The 14,215-nt window shown below is 58.3% G+C and overlaps 1 protein-coding gene and 1 long non-coding RNA gene across 5 annotated transcripts; one reads left to right on the top strand and one right to left on the bottom strand.

Annotated features, from left to right (window-relative positions):
* Positions 1–263: 263 nt before the first annotated feature.
* LOC129052339 (uncharacterized) lies at positions 264–2,496 on the bottom strand. The gene is made up of 2 exons (XR_008517350.2): positions 2,095–2,496; positions 264–946 (listed from the first exon to the last, which is right to left on the bottom strand). It is a non-coding gene; the product is annotated as an uncharacterized LOC129052339 (long non-coding RNA).
* On the top strand, positions 2,483–11,674 carry CFAP410 (cilia and flagella associated protein 410). Of its 4 annotated transcripts, none has more exons than XM_024239325.3 (7): positions 2,483–2,776; positions 4,156–4,174; positions 5,806–5,852; positions 8,343–8,572; positions 9,584–9,755; positions 10,685–10,778; positions 11,239–11,674. In XM_024239325.3, exons 1-7 carry the CDS (start codon positions 2,700–2,702, stop codon positions 11,365–11,367), a joined length of 768 nt encoding a protein of 255 aa, XP_024095093.3. In that variant the 5' UTR covers positions 2,483–2,699; the 3' UTR covers positions 11,368–11,674. The 4 variants fall into 4 exon arrangements, with proteins under 4 accessions (XP_024095093.3, XP_063576986.1, XP_063576987.1 ...); XM_063720916.1 differs by having other exon boundaries at positions 2,629–2,776; positions 10,688–10,778; XM_063720917.1 differs by lacking the exon at positions 2,483–2,776 and adding an exon at positions 3,211–3,334.
* Positions 11,675–14,215: the final 2,541 nt, after the last annotated feature.

Genomic DNA, 14,215 nt, shown 5'->3' with positions numbered 1-14,215 from the left:
GCCGGTTTCTGCCTTAACTGATGACATTCCGCAGAAGTGAAAATGGCCTGTTCCTGCCTTAACTGATGACAGTGTCTTGTGAAATTGCTTCTCCTGGCTCAAAAGCTCCCCTACTGAGCACCTTGTGACCCCCACTCTGCCCGCCAGAGAACAACCCCCCTTTGACTGTAATTTTCCTTTATCTACCCAAATCCTATAAAACGGCCCCACCCTTATCTCCCTTCGCTGACTCTCTTTTTGGACGCAGCCCACCTGCACCCAGGTGAAATAAACAGCTTTATTGCTCTCACAAAGCCTGTTTGGCGGTCTCTTCACATGGATGCAAGTGAAACCCACCACCGCGCCCAGCTAATTTTTTGTATTTTTAGTAGAGACGGGGTTTCACTATGTTGGCCAGGCTGGTCTCGAACTCCTGACCTCAGGCAATCCACCTGCCTCAGCCTCCCAAAGTGTTGGGATTATAGGCGTGAGCCACCGCGCCCGGCCTAATGTACATCTTATACATATATTTTTTTCTTCTTTTTCTCTTCTTTTTCCATCTTACACATATTGATTGATGTCTCAGGTCTCCCTAAAAATGTATGAAAACAAGCTGTGCCCCAGCCACCCAGGGCACATGTCGTCAGGACCTCCTGAGGCCGTGTCATGGGCTTGTCCTTAACCTTGACAAAATAAACTTTCTAAACTGATTGAGACCTGTCTCAGATATTTTGGATTCACAGCTGCTAAGCTGCTTGGTTACAACTGAAGGCTCATAGGTTAGGGGTTGTTCAAAGGTAGTTTGGTGAGCACGGGGCTAGGGCATGGGGAGTGCTGATTGGTTAGGTGCCAGATGAAATCTAGCTGTCCTTTTGGTCCTTTTGTGCTGCATGGCTTCTGGGTGGGGCCACAGGAGCTGTTGGCAAGACATCTAGCTGGATCCATCCGTGTCAGACGTGCAAGAAACCTGCAAAGATACAATGGTGATGTTCTACAATAGTGATGTTACCTGCAGGAGTAATTGGGGAAGTAGCTTATCTTGTGACCTCCAGAATAATGGCTGACAAAAGTTTACATCTGCACCTTAGTGGAATTCATGCTCATCTATCCTTCTAGGCTGGTAGTGTAACCGCCCAATGGGTTCACCTTGCCCACTGCCTAGACAGAACCGATTTATCAAGACAAGGGAATTGCAATGGAGAAAGAGTAATTCACACAGAGCTGGCTGTGCAGGAGAGCGGAGTTTTATTATTACTCAAATCAGTCTCCCCAAGCATTCGGGGATCAGCGTTTTTAAGGATAATTTGGCGGGTATGGGCTCAGAAAGTGGTGAGTGCTGATTGGTCAGGTTGAAGATTAAATCACAGGGGGTCGAAATGAGTTCTGGCTGACTTCTGTCCCTGGGTGGGATCACACACATGGTTGAGCCAGATTATCCGTTTGGGTGGTATCATCTGCTGCATCCGAATGCAGGGTCTACAAAATATTTCCAGCACTGATCTTAAGTTTTGCAACAGTGATGTTATTCCCAGAAGCAATTTGGGGAGGTTCAGACTCTTGCCGCCAGAGGTTGCATGGCCCCTAAACTGTAATTTTTAATCTCGTAGCTTAATTTGTTAGTCCTACAAAGGCAGACTGGTCCCCAGGCAAGAAGGGTTTTTTTGGGAAAGGGCTATTATCAATTTTCTTTCACAGTTTAATCTATAAACCAAATTCCTTCCCAAGGCTAGTCTGGTCTACACCCCGGAATGAACAAAGGCAGCTTAGAGGATAGTAGGAAGACGGGGTGGGTTAGGAGATCTTTCCCTGTCATCATTTCTTCAGTTATGATTTTTGCAAAGGCGGTTTCAGTGGTCTCATTAGCTTTACAAAGGCTGTTTAGTTTTGAGGAAGGGCTACTATCATTTAAACTATAAATGTCTCCCAAAGTTAGCTTTGCTTATCCGGGAATAATTAAGGGCAGCTTTAAGGCCAAAGGCAAGATGGAGGTTGGCCAGATCTCCTTCAAGGCCATCCTTCTCTCACTGACGATTTTTTGCAAAGGCGGTTTCAGAACGTCAGAACGCCTGTCTTAATGTAACTGCGGCCCATGTAACGATGTTTAGAGGGTCTTACCTGATTTATAAAAGGCTGAAATGCTTGTAAGGGCTCTGCTGGACCTGCCCGTGCGTCTTTCCTATAAATGCGTCTTTTCTGTAAATGCTGGGAGGGAGGGAGACAAGGAAACAACACAGCCCCAGGGCTGCCCTGGGTTTATTCCAAGAGTTTGAATCGCGTAACTTGGAGCTGCCTAGCGCCCATCCCATCCACGCTAGGCCTGCGCTCAGGGTCAGGCCTAGGCACTCGGCCATGATGCGCGTGGGACCGAGCCCACCCCGCTCGGTTCCTGGGAGCAGCAGTTCAGCCCTCACTGGGACGACTCGGGGACCGCCACCTGCACCCACCCTCTGCTCGCCGCGCGCTTCCGGGGTCGCATTGGAATCGCGTCAGAGCCGGGCGCCCCAGGCCGCGCATGAGCAGGAGCAGAGCCAACGTGTCAGCGGCGCCCAAACGGCCCCTGCGCGCTCCCGCCGCCCAGCTCTCCTCACTGAGCCGCCAATGGGCTCAGGATCCGCCCCTGACGACGCGGGCCCCGCCCCTGGAGACACGGGCCTAACAGTCGTCACCCGCCCGGGAGCAGGAGGCCGGGGGCGCCCGCCTGTCGGGCCTGGGCGGCCGCCATGAAGCTGACGCGGAAGATGGTCCTCACCCGGGCCAAGGCCTCGGAGCTGCACAACGTGCGCAAGCTCAACTGCTGGTGAGGCGGGCCTGGCCGCGGCCGCCCCGGGGTCGGGGGAGGAGCCGGGACGGGGAGGGGGCGGAGTCGGGGCAGGGAGAGGGCGGAGCCGGGGCGGGGAGGGGACGGGGGCGGGGAGGGGGCGGAGGGGGGGCGGAGTCGGGGCAGGGAGAGGGCGGAGCCTGGCCTCGGCCGCCCCGGGGTCGGGGGAGGAGCCGGGGCGGGGAGGGGGCGGAGTTGGGGCAGGGAGAGGGCGGAGCCGGGGCGGGGAGGGGACGGGGCGGGGAGGGGGCGGGGGCGGGGGGGCGGGGCGGGGGCGGGGCGGGGCGGGGGCGGGGGCGGGGCGGGAGTGGAACATGGGGAGGGGCAGGGGCGAGGATGGCGAAGGAGCCACGGGTGGGGGGGGTAGGGGAGGAGGCCGGGGGTCGGGGTCGCCTGGGCCCCCGCATTTCCTGGCCTGCCTTTGCCCCGGCTGCCCTGTGGGCTGGGCCTGGTGTCTGGGGTTGCCAGCAGTCACTGGGACCGAGTCGAATAGGAGAGAGAACTGAGCTCTCGAGGGCTGAGTCAGGAAACACGTTGGTAATCAGTACTGGGGGCGGCCGTGCCCAGGGTACTCCTGGCAGGTGACAGGAAGGGACGTGGGTGCGGTGGGACCCATGCAGGCTGAAAGGCGGGTAATCTCACTGGGCCAAGGAAGACCAGGAGCTTCCAGAGGGAGCCTGGAGTTGAGGCCTGGGGACTCAGCGGAGTCACTGCGCCGTATCAACTGGCCGCACCGTGCAGGCGGGCGTGGGGGTCAGCGAGAGCAGAGCGTCCTCCCAGGGGTGTCCCCAGACTGCCCAGAGTGAGCTCTTCCCTGTTAATTAAAAAGCTTTTCTCTCTGCCCTGGCATATCTGGTGTTTTGGCTACAAGTCCCCTGTGTCATTTGCTTTCAATAATGCGTTTCTTTGTTTTGCATGGGGTGGTCAGTACTCTCACTAAGCTGGGAGAAACAACAACCCTATTTCAGGCTTTTAAAGTTTGCTTCATAAGTTGCCTGTTCACCCTTTGAACTTGGCCTCTTATAAAGACGCCCTTGTTTATGTCTGTCAGTGAGAGAAATGAACCTTCTACTCAGGGACCATGAGGAAGAGTTCATCTTTTTGTGTCTTACAAATGGAGCAACCCTGCTGCTCCTTATCTAAAAAGTACCACCCCAACGTCAAACATACAGTTTAGTTGAAAATCAGCTAAAACAATTGTTTACACCTTTGCCAGTTATCTAGGCAAACTTCCTTTTTTGCCATGCCATTAAAATCCTAGAATCTTCAGGTTTGTAGGGAGTCATCGGTAATTTTTGCCTTCAGTGTTTTTTATTCAACTTTAATAAAATTAAAGTATGTATCTTTTCTCTCCCCAGGGGCAGCCGCCTCACAGATGTAAGTATTGCCTCACAGATGTAAGTATTGCGCTGATCATCTCCAAATAGCCTCAATCCCAAATGTTGTAGCTTCTTTCCCAAGAGAATTTTTAAGTTGACAAAACTGCATCTATCAATTCAGTCCCACACTTGGTACTTTGTTCACTTAGCGGTTTTCGTTCTGCAGAACCACTAATGGAAAAACAATTCTCTAGTGCCAGGCTTATTTTGCAGTTCCCGTCAACATCCCTATAAATGAAACGCCCTTTGTCATTTGGTCACAGAGGAGGGGAGCAATAGTTTGGAACTTGCTCTCACCTGGAAAAGAATCCCAGGACGGTTTGTTTTACTTTGTTAAGAGGAAGTTGAAGGTCTACACCCCCTCTTCTTGGTCACATCTAGCCTTGTACCCCCTACCGCTACCCCAAAGGCAGGCAGAGAATAAGCCCTGCTGGGAGAACTTGAGCATGTGCGTCTGTGAAAAGATTTTTTTCTTCTCTCCCTCATTCTCTTTCTCAGTCCAAAATGTCCCCAACTTACACAGGGATCGCATACCAATTGTTTCTTTTTTTTTTTTACACGGAGTCTCTCTCTGTTGCCCAGGCTGGAGTGCAGTGGCGTGATCTTGGCTCACTGCAACCTCCGCCTCCCCAGTTCAAGTGATTCTCCTGCCTCAGCCTTTCAGTAGCTGGGACTACAGGCACCCACCACCATGCCTGGCTAATTTTTGTACTTTTTAGTAGAGATGGAGTTTCACTGTGTCGGCCAGGCTGGTCTCAAACCCCCTGAGTTCAGGTGATCCACCTGCCTCAGCCTCGCAGTGTTGGAATTACAGGTGTGAGCCACCATGCCCAGCCCAATTATTTATCTCTTTATTCTCCTTTGTTTTTTTAATTTGAACTGTACCTTTCCTTAAAGACAAAAAAAAAAAGCCTGGATACGTGGCACCTGGATGTAATCTGTTTTGTGCTGTAACTGAAATACTGCATGTTTAGCAGTGAATATTACAAACGTACCATGTCCATAGACACGAGTCTCTTATATATGGGACGCATCTGACCAGGCTGTGAGCTGCTGGTGCCATGCCTGGAATATGGTGGGTTCTCACATATGTGGGAGCTTTGCAGGTTGTGAAGAAGGCTTTGTGGACCACCCTGGGCACCTCACCCCTGAATTGACAGTACCAATGTGATCTGAGATCCAGTTTCAAACCTGTCTTCCTTTTGGCCCAGACCTGTTATCAAGAAGGGATTTCCATCCTTTCCTTGCTTTATATCCCTGCATAGGGGACATTGGGGTCCCCTTACCTGATGTCCTTTGAGGGCATCCAAAGTAATGAATGCTCTGTCTCCACTGCTGGGAGCATCTGACAGCAACGATGCTGTTGTAAAATTTAATAGAGAGTGTGTGCAAGGAGGAGCCTCACATTTCTCCTTCAGTCTGCGGGGCATCTGGGCTGCAAGGTGGTGTCAGAGGGGAACCTGGCATACTCGTGGGTATTCACCCTGGGCACACTGGCCGAGCAGGGCCGTGCCCCTCAGGCCCCGGAAGTGGGTTGGCTATGGCTTCGACAGTTCTCTGTGGCTGATGGCAGTGCAGCTGCAATGCCCTGCTGTGCCGTGCTTGCTAGTCATGCTCTTTTCCTCTTAGATCTCCATTTGCCGGGAGATGCCCAGCCTGGAGGTGATCACGCTCAGGTACCTCGCTCCTGCCGTCATGCTCAGCCTGGGGCCTGGAAGCCAGGGCAGAGCCTCACATCCCTCCAGTGGGACCCAGCACTGTGACATAACCTGGAAACCTCCAACACAGACTGAGGGCGGCTTCCAGAAGGGGAGGGGCCAGGACAGCGAGAGCTGGGCCTACCCTGTAGCCCGCCATGTTCAGCCCTCCTTCCTCAGAGCCTCACCTGGGCCTCCTGATGGCTCCTGTCCCCTGCGTGCCCTGCTGTACCCCTGCCCACCCTTGGCCTGTGTGCTCCGATAAGCCATCGCTCTGTTCACTGGGCCAGTCGGTGGTGGAGCCCTCCTAAGGATTCCCGGTGGCCCGCCCTGGCCGCCCCCACAGTGGCCACATCTGCCCTGGGACCCCCAGAGTCCTGGCCTCTTCTGCCCCCCAGTGCCACCACTGCTTACCAGTTTCTCTGCACGCCATGACCTGTGCCCGTCTTCTGGGGTCACTGCCCTCCCAACAGACGAAGGGAAGCTTGAATGAACAAATGTTACTGGACTTTCAGGCAGTTGGGGTGTATTTGGGGGCTCTGGGGAAGAGAAGAGCTCCCTTTATCCCTGAATTCCCTCCTGCCTACTATGGGACCCAGGGAGGGAGCAGACGCTTATGGCTCACCATTGCCCACCAGACGCTGGATGGGCGCCTTCTGTGGGTTTCCGCATTTAAAAGCTCACAAGGGCTTAAACCTGTGGGGAAGGCCCACCCCTCTGGCAGCTCAGAAGGCTCCAGGGCTTGCCCTCTGAGAGTGGGTGTTGCAGGCCCCTGGTCCCTGACTGTGACTTACCTTCTCGATCTCACAGGCAGCCACGGGGTAGGCCAGCCCCTGCCCTCTGACCGTAACGCCCTCCGAGGTTGGCATTGCCATGTTGATGCCCGTGCCCAGCCTGCTGCCCGCCATGGGTTGAGGCCAGTCCATCTGGTGTTCAGGCATCCCCAGTGCGGGCACCAGCCTGTCCTGCCCGAGCCTTGCTGAATGAATGAAATGGGCTTGCAGGCATGCTCCCGGGTCAAATCTCAGCCCTCCCATCTATTGGCTGGCTAACCTTGGGCGAGGCATGGCCCTCTCTGTGCCTCAGCTTCCTTTCTGTAACATGGAGGTATTACAAGTGCCCACCCCACAGGGAGACGAGGAGGAGATGGAGCCTGAGTCCAGAGGTTGAGCGGGGGTGCGCGTGCCCGGGCAGAGGTTGAGCAGGGGTGTGCTTGCCCGCCCAGAGGTTGAGCAGGGGTGCGCGTGCCCGCCGCGGGGCTCGTTTCATTAGTCAGGTGACACAGTGAGGCTGGGATTTCAGCCCTGCGTCTGAAAGGCTTACCCGACAGACTGGAGCTTGTGGTTCCCACGGTAGCAGGAAGCTTGGGACGGGGCTGTGGATCCAGCCCTATCCCTGCCGCTCACTGAGTCACCCAGGGGCCACAGGGCCTCCGAGCATCAGGCTGCTCGTGTGTGGGGCCATTTCTGTCACATCTCAGGAAGGACAGGACCCCGAGGGTGTTGACCGAGCTCAGGTGCGTGGTGGTGCCTGCACGCCTGACTGCACTGGAGCGGAGCAGGAAACCTCGAGGCCGCGGGTGTGGTCCGCACATCACGCTGCTGCCTGTGCCTGGGGCAGACTCCATCCTGGAAAGAGTCCCACAGCCTGAGTTTTGCTCTTGGTAAAATGGGGCGGCCTCATAGCTAGGAGCTGCATGAGACGATACCTGGGAAACCCCGAGTGAAGGGATGGCATGGGGAGGGGGGCTCCACCGCAGGCTGCCCATGGGGGCCTGGTGACTGCCCTTCCAAGGCGCCTGCCGGAGGCAAGTGCAGCCCTCCAGGCAGGGGGCCCTGGCTCCGCGCCTTTGAGGGCCTGCGGGAGCAGCTCCGCGTGTTCGCTTGTGGAGGGGACGGACCCCACGCTGTCGGGTAAAGCCTGCAGGTCTCCGCTCCAGGCCTCCTGTGTTTCTCTACTTCTCTGACGCGTCCATGTTCTATAGAATGGAAATGAGGCCCATCCCCAGTGTTGCCGCCCTCAAGTGGGGGTTTGGAAGGTCCGCGCTCACTCCCATGTCACATGGAGCTGGCTCGTAGTTTTTGCCATGAGTTTTTCTGGCCGCTCCCTGCTTTGGGGCAACATGATATGTCCCTTGAGAGGCCTTAGTTTTCCTCACCTGTGAAGGAGGGCCACATCCCCCACCTCCCACACTCTAGCGCCCTGAGGAGCTGATGTGGAGCGTCGGGCCAAGGGGCTGTTGCTGGCGGGGTCCACCCCAGTCCACCTTTGAGTTCAGGGCCTGGCCTTCCTACAGCTCTCTCCTCAGCCCAGGTCCTGCTGCACGTGACTCCTGACATCCGCTTTGGGCTTCTCAGGAGAGGGCAGGGACACAGGTCCCGTGAGTGCCTTTTACCGGGGGTGGGGACTGAGATGTGGCCCTGGGGGCCCTGGCCACGTCCCTCGCTGACTGTGCTGGTGTCCGTGCAGCGTCAACAGCATCTCCACCCTGGAGCCTGTGAGCCGGTGCCAGCGCCTGAGCGAGCTGTACCTGCGGAGGAACCACATCCCCAGCCTGGCTGAGCTCTTCTACCTGAAGGGGCTGCCGCGTCTGCGGGTGCTGTGGCTGGCCGAGAACCCGTGCTGCGGCACCAGCCCCCACCGCTACCGCATGACCGTGCTGCGCACCCTGCCGCGCCTACAGAAGCTGGACAACCAGGGTAGGTGGCCGCAGTGGAGTCACCGGCCCTCCCAAAACAATCCCTGGAAGGGGATGTCCCCAGCCCTCTTTTCTCTTCTTTTCTGCAAATACCTGGTCTGGCGGGACACAGATGTGTCCTGTGAAGTCTCCTCCAGAGGCTGTTCCCCTGGCTTCTGTGTCTCCTCTTGATCCCGCCACCCGAATGCAGCAGCGCAGCATAGGGTCCCTCCTGGGACTGACAGTTTGCGTATCCCCCGACGACCGCAAGACCTGGTAGCAAAGCAAAAGGGTTCCTTCTTTTGCTTCTGTGAGTAGCAGCCCTGCTCTTACCATCGCCATGCGCCGTGGCGATCGGGGGCATCAGTGTCTGGCAAGCAGCGTCGCACTGGTCCACAGGGACTGGGCAGGCTCCACGGGCCACTGTGAACCTAGGGTGGCGGTGCCATCGCACCCCCACCGTGGGGAGGGGCTGTCCCAGCACTGCAGTGCCCGCTGCTGCACTCCACCTATTGGAGCCGCTCGTGCCTCCTCTGGCCGGCGCCAGCACCGACACAGTTTTCCAGGCTGTGGTTTCATGCTGTTTGTTCATCCTTGGCATTCTCAGCACACTAGTGTCTCATCCGTGTCAGGTATACGGACACCAATATTTTCTCCCAATTTTATTAATATTAATAATATAAACTTCAGGGAAATTGATATGTGAGTGAAATGGAATAAATTCAGTATGGTCTGTTCCTTTTTCTATTGTGTCTTAGTTGAGGTTTTGAGGAGTATTTGCTTCTGGCCAAGGCTGGTGTTGAGATTCCTGAACAGCCCTCCACCGTCTGTTGTGTGTCAGCCCGTGCCAGGCTGGGGATGGGACAGTGAGGAACCGGCTCCTACTCTGGGAGTTGTCCCTGGAGGTGGATACATGTGCATGCATTTCACAAGCAGACTGTGCCTGAGGCCGCAGTGAGGACGGGAGCTGCAGTGCGTGTGGCCTGCACATGGGTGAGGCCACTCATGCTGTGTTCTGTCCTTCATCCCAAAGCTGTGACGGAAGAGGAGCTGTCCCGTGCACTGAGTGAGGGAGAGGAGATCACCGCCGCCCCGGAGAGAGAGGGCACAGGCCATGATGGCCCCAAGCCATGCTTCACACTGAGCTCCCTCAGCTCCGCTGCCGAGACTGGCCGGGACCCGCTGGACAGTGAGGAGGAGGCAACGTGAGACTGGAGGGCAGCGGGGACTCCGCAGCCCATCCCTGTCCCCCAGGGTCCTCCCACGGGGAGTGAATGGGGCTTCCCGTGAGCTGCGTCTCTGGGAAGTGAGGGAGAGGGATTATCCGGGGGGAGTGTCTGTTCTCATCCATATTCTCTGGGAGTGACTCAGTGCCCAGGTAGTGATTTCAGTGGCAGGTCCATGTTTTGCCCGACAGTGGATGTGCCAGGGAGCAGGAGAGGGTGAGCCAGGCCCCGTGCCCTGGCACTGAGAAGGCTCACAGCCCCGGAGCTTGTGAGGTGCAGGGAGCCCCTGGTGGGGGGTGTAGCCTAGGGCCACAGTGACTGAAATGGTTTGTGGGCACGGCCATCAGTGCCCGTACGGCCTTGGGCCTGGGGGCCGTGGAGGGGCCACAGGGCTGACTCCACAGTGAGACGCCGGCGCCTCCCAGGGCAGTTGGCTGCGGGTCACGAATGCATTTGACAGAAGCTGGGCACTTCTCTCCTGCTTGGCAGATCACACCCGCTGCTGGTGCCTGTGGTGGGGGCACCACACACAGGATGTGATCTCTGTTAGACATCTGCCGTCCGGCACAGGGCTTGACCCCATGGTCAGGAGCTCTCCCCCGGCATTTGTGTGTTCAGGTGCCCCCCCACCCTGCCCCCGAGGCCCTGGGTGGAAGGTGTTACAGCTGGGGAGCCCCAGGGTGCCGGGAGGGCGCCCCACAGGTAAAGTAAGTGCCGGGCTCTCAGGGAGCTGCCATCTGTAGCCCCTGACCTCACAGGAGTTGCCTCCCTTCTCTTGCCCCTGTGTGGCAGGTGGGATTTGTATGAGCCCCTCCTTTGCTTGAATGTGACCTGCAGACAGGGTTTGCAGAGGCCCCCGGTGCCACGAGCCCCCTGACCCTCACACGCCTTTGTCTCCCTCTCACCAGCAGCGCCCAGGGTGAACTTGGCCTGAAGCCCGCTTCCCAGGACCAGTTTCCTTCCTTCTCACCCAGGGATGCCTCGAGCAGCCACAGGAGCAGGGTGAGTGTTGGGCTGCTAGGTGGCCACTGCTGCCTCTGCCCACTGCACACAAGTCGTGGGGAGGGAGGATGGAGCCTCACAGGGCCTCAAAGAGCTGCGGCCCAGGGGGAGCTGTGTGTGTGGGTCTGTGAATGCACACACACGTGTAACACGTGCCCCGCACGGAGCCGTCCTGGCCCCTCAGCTTCTCCTGGTCTCCTGGTCTGTGGAATGTGGGCCCAGGCCCTGCTGGGCTGAGGGCAACAGGACTCACGTGGAAGAAGCGCCACACACGTGTTCACAGGCGGGGCTCCTCCTCTGCTCAGATTCTCCGTGTGTGCCCGTCAGTCACTTGGACGGCCCACGCCCCCGGGACCAGTCGCTCTGTGGTGGGGCGCCGCTGGCCAGGCCCCAGCCCTTGTGGAGGGAAGCAGCCTCGCGGTGCTGGGTGGGCTTAGTCCGCACCCCTCTCTGCCCCCAGAACGTCCTGACTGCCATCCTGCTGCTGCTGCGGGAGCTGGACGCAGAGGGGCTGGAGGCCGTGCAGCAGACTGTGGGCAGCCGGCTGCAGGCCCTGCGTGGGGAGGAGGTGCAGGAGCACGCCGAGTGACCGCAGGACCTGAGCGCCGCTCCACCCTCCACGGGGACCCCAGCATCTTCCCCAGCCCCCGGGAGCTGGAGGGTGGCTGCCACGGCCGCAGCCCCGGACCCACACAAAAGCCTCCCCGGTTTGCCACATCGGCCGAGGGCAGGAGTGGGTGTTAGGTACTGGCTAACCGGGGTGGTGGAGATGCCTGTCCACACCAGTCCTGTCCCCAGGACTCCCCTTCTGTGGTCTGGAGGTTCTGGGCTGGCCTGGGCTCCTAAAGGGAGGATTTTGCAGGCTGTCCTCCCTAATAAAAGATTTTCCCAAGGTTGATCTGGAGGTGACATTTCCCAAGGCATGGTCGTGGCAGCCTTACTGAAAGCAAGGGCCGTTTCTCCACAGAATGAGGAGGTATTCATGGATGGCTTTGCCGGTTCCAGCCCTTGGTCCTCGGATAGATTTCTGTTGAGCAAGGGAGACTTCGAGAATGCTGGCATCCATAGGGACATCTGCCCTGAGCTGCTCTCAGCAGGCAGGCAGCAGCCTCCCGCATCCACGGGAGAGGGTTTTGTTTTCTTGGCCGGGCTGGGCAGGTGCACCTTCCTTTCTCTCTCCTGTGAAGAACTGCAGGAGGGCCCTCAGCTGCCAGGCTGTGGATGAACAGGCCTTGTTCGCTCTGGGGTCCGGGCCTGGCACAGGAAGCAGCTGAACTAGGGGAGTCTTTGAAGCATCTGAGAGGGATTTTCTTTCCTCTGGGAAGAGTCGCAAGTCTTAGGAGGATGCCACAATCTGGGCAGTGACCCGTGGCCCTGGGGACCCTCCTAGTGTCCCCCAAAACCAAGGAAGCACTCACGTGAGATGGGGAGTCAGCCTTCCAGCTGGTGTGTAGGAAATCCAGCTCGCTGGGCCCTTGTCCTGTGTGGGGTTGAGATCCAGATCTCCGTGAGATGTCCCCATCCTCCGCCGAGCGGTGACGCGTGACCGCGTGTGCAGGCTGCTGTTCTCCCAAGCTCGGGGCCATGCCGTGCCACCGTCACCAGAGCCAGCTGCAGCACTGGGGCAGCCACTGTCGCCGGACTTGGGGAAGCCCAGGGTGAAGACAGTCGCTCATCTGCGCAAGCTCTCCAGAAGGGGTGCAAGCTCTCCAGAAGGTATGTGATCTCTGAGCAGCGGGGAGTGGAGTCACCACTCGGGACATAGAGGGTGTACAGTTGAGGCCTGTATCTGCCTCCTTGGCACTGTGGGGTGGGTGCCCTCAGTAAAGCGCTTTGTTGGAATGGTTGAGATCGTTTTAAATTGAGTCCCTTCCACTTCCCCTGACATGGGCTGCCGTGGGTATGCGGGGCTTACACCGGCGCCCTCCTGCCTCACACCGTGCACACCTTGGGTGGGACCTGTGGGGGCAGCTGCCTGCCTTCAGCCCCATGGTTCCCCTACCCCCATCCCCACCATTGCCGCCTCCTGCCTGTTCCCCTCCCGGCACCTCCTCACCCAGTGCCCCCAGCCATGGAGGACAGCCAGAAGCACGTCCAGCCCGGGGCACCCCACAGTCCCACTCCACTCCTCCCCAAGTCACCCCAAAAGTGGGTTCTCAAGCCGAGCAGCACTGGCATCACACTCTGTCCCATTCACCCAGTTCACAGGAGAGGACCAAGGGCCCAGGAGGCCGCATCACTCTGCCCGAAATGCCAGAAACGCCAACTCCACGCAGCCAGAAGTGGGCCTGACGCAGGCGCTCGCCACAGCACATCGCCCAGGAGGGAGGCGGCCACTGTCCCGGGCATCAGCCACAGGCCACCACCTGGGTGCAGCAGCTGAGTGGCAGCCGAACAGGTTCTAACACCTCATCAGGCAGGGCAGGCCGAGGGGGGTCTACTCAGAACTGAGTCCTGATCCCAGACGGTGTGACACAACGGAGCCCCCCAAAGCATGCCTGTGTGGTTGCCCAGGCCTGTGAACCTGTTTCTCTGTTCCTTTGAGACACAACTGCAGACCCGGGAGCACTGTCCTTGGACAACTGTCCCCTCCTGAGCCTGGCCCCAGGACGGCCCAGCTCAGAATGAACTAGAAGGCCACTAGGTGTGGGCCCCTCCACCCTAGCTCCAGAGTTAAGCAGTCTGGAGGCCTCCAGCACTAGGGCCAACACAGTGAGGGGCTCTTGGGAATATCAAGGTGCCCGAGGGCAAGAGGGTCCCCAGCCCCTTCACCAGGTCCCTAGAGCCACCCCACTGGCCTGAGCTCAACCAGGAGAGTGCCCAGGGGCCCTCAATGTGGCCCTTAGGCCCCTCCAAGCCAGGGTCTCCCTTGAGACACCTCCTGTGTCCCAAAACCACATCCCCAGGGTGGCACTGCGGGCAGGAAGCAGCCCTCGGGCAAGCACCTCCCACCTCGGTGATGCAGAGCGTGGGCTTCGACACTAAGGTTAACAGGCGTTCTGTGAGCAGGGCGTCCACCACCCCATAACCGCCTGCAGGGCTCAGCCCTAGCCCCTGGTGGGTGCAGCTTTGCGCTGCTTCCTCTTCCCCTCTCGCGTGACCACCATCAATGTCTCCTGGATGCTGGCTCAAGCCAGCCACCAGCCTGCAGGTTGGAGACCCCCACTCAGGCTGAGGTTGGGGAGACAGAGGAGTGAGGCTGTAATCTTCTGCCCCCAGGGGAGGACCAGGAGGGGCTCAGGTCACCCTGGTGGCCCCCAGGGAGTCCTGGAGAGCGCCTGTGGCCTCCCAGGGCACATGTCCCTTTGGCCTGGCCCAGGCACTGGCCAGAGGGCCCTCCACCCCTGGGGCCGCTGCCCACTGGGCTGGCCGCACGGTGCTGCTCCCCTCCCTCCGAGAAGTTCTGCAGGCTGTGCTCTCCAGAGACCGATGCACCC

This window comes from Pongo abelii, chromosome 22, assembly GCF_028885655.2.
Source record: "Pongo abelii isolate AG06213 chromosome 22, NHGRI_mPonAbe1-v2.0_pri, whole genome shotgun sequence".
NCBI classification, from domain to species: Eukaryota; Metazoa; Chordata; class Mammalia; order Primates; family Hominidae; genus Pongo; species Pongo abelii.
The sequence above is the reverse complement of the archived record's forward strand: the minus strand, read 5'-3'. Positions and strand labels throughout refer to the sequence as shown.

What these genes read in the sequence shown, in the direction of transcription:
- CFAP410 (XM_054542620.2), top strand. Translation starts at nt 3,412, where the DNA reads ATGCAGGCTGAAAGGCGGGTAATCTCACTGGGCCAAGGAAGACCAGGA. An exon ending in CTGGAGGTGATCACGCTCAG is followed by an intron (nt 5,853 to 8,342) that starts GTACCTCGCTCC and finishes GTGTCCGTGCAG; the next exon opens with CGTCAACAGCATCTCCACCC. An exon ending in CGAGCAGCCACAGGAGCAGG is followed by an intron (nt 10,779 to 11,238) that starts GTGAGTGTTGGG and finishes CTCTGCCCCCAG; the next exon opens with AACGTCCTGACTGCCATCCT.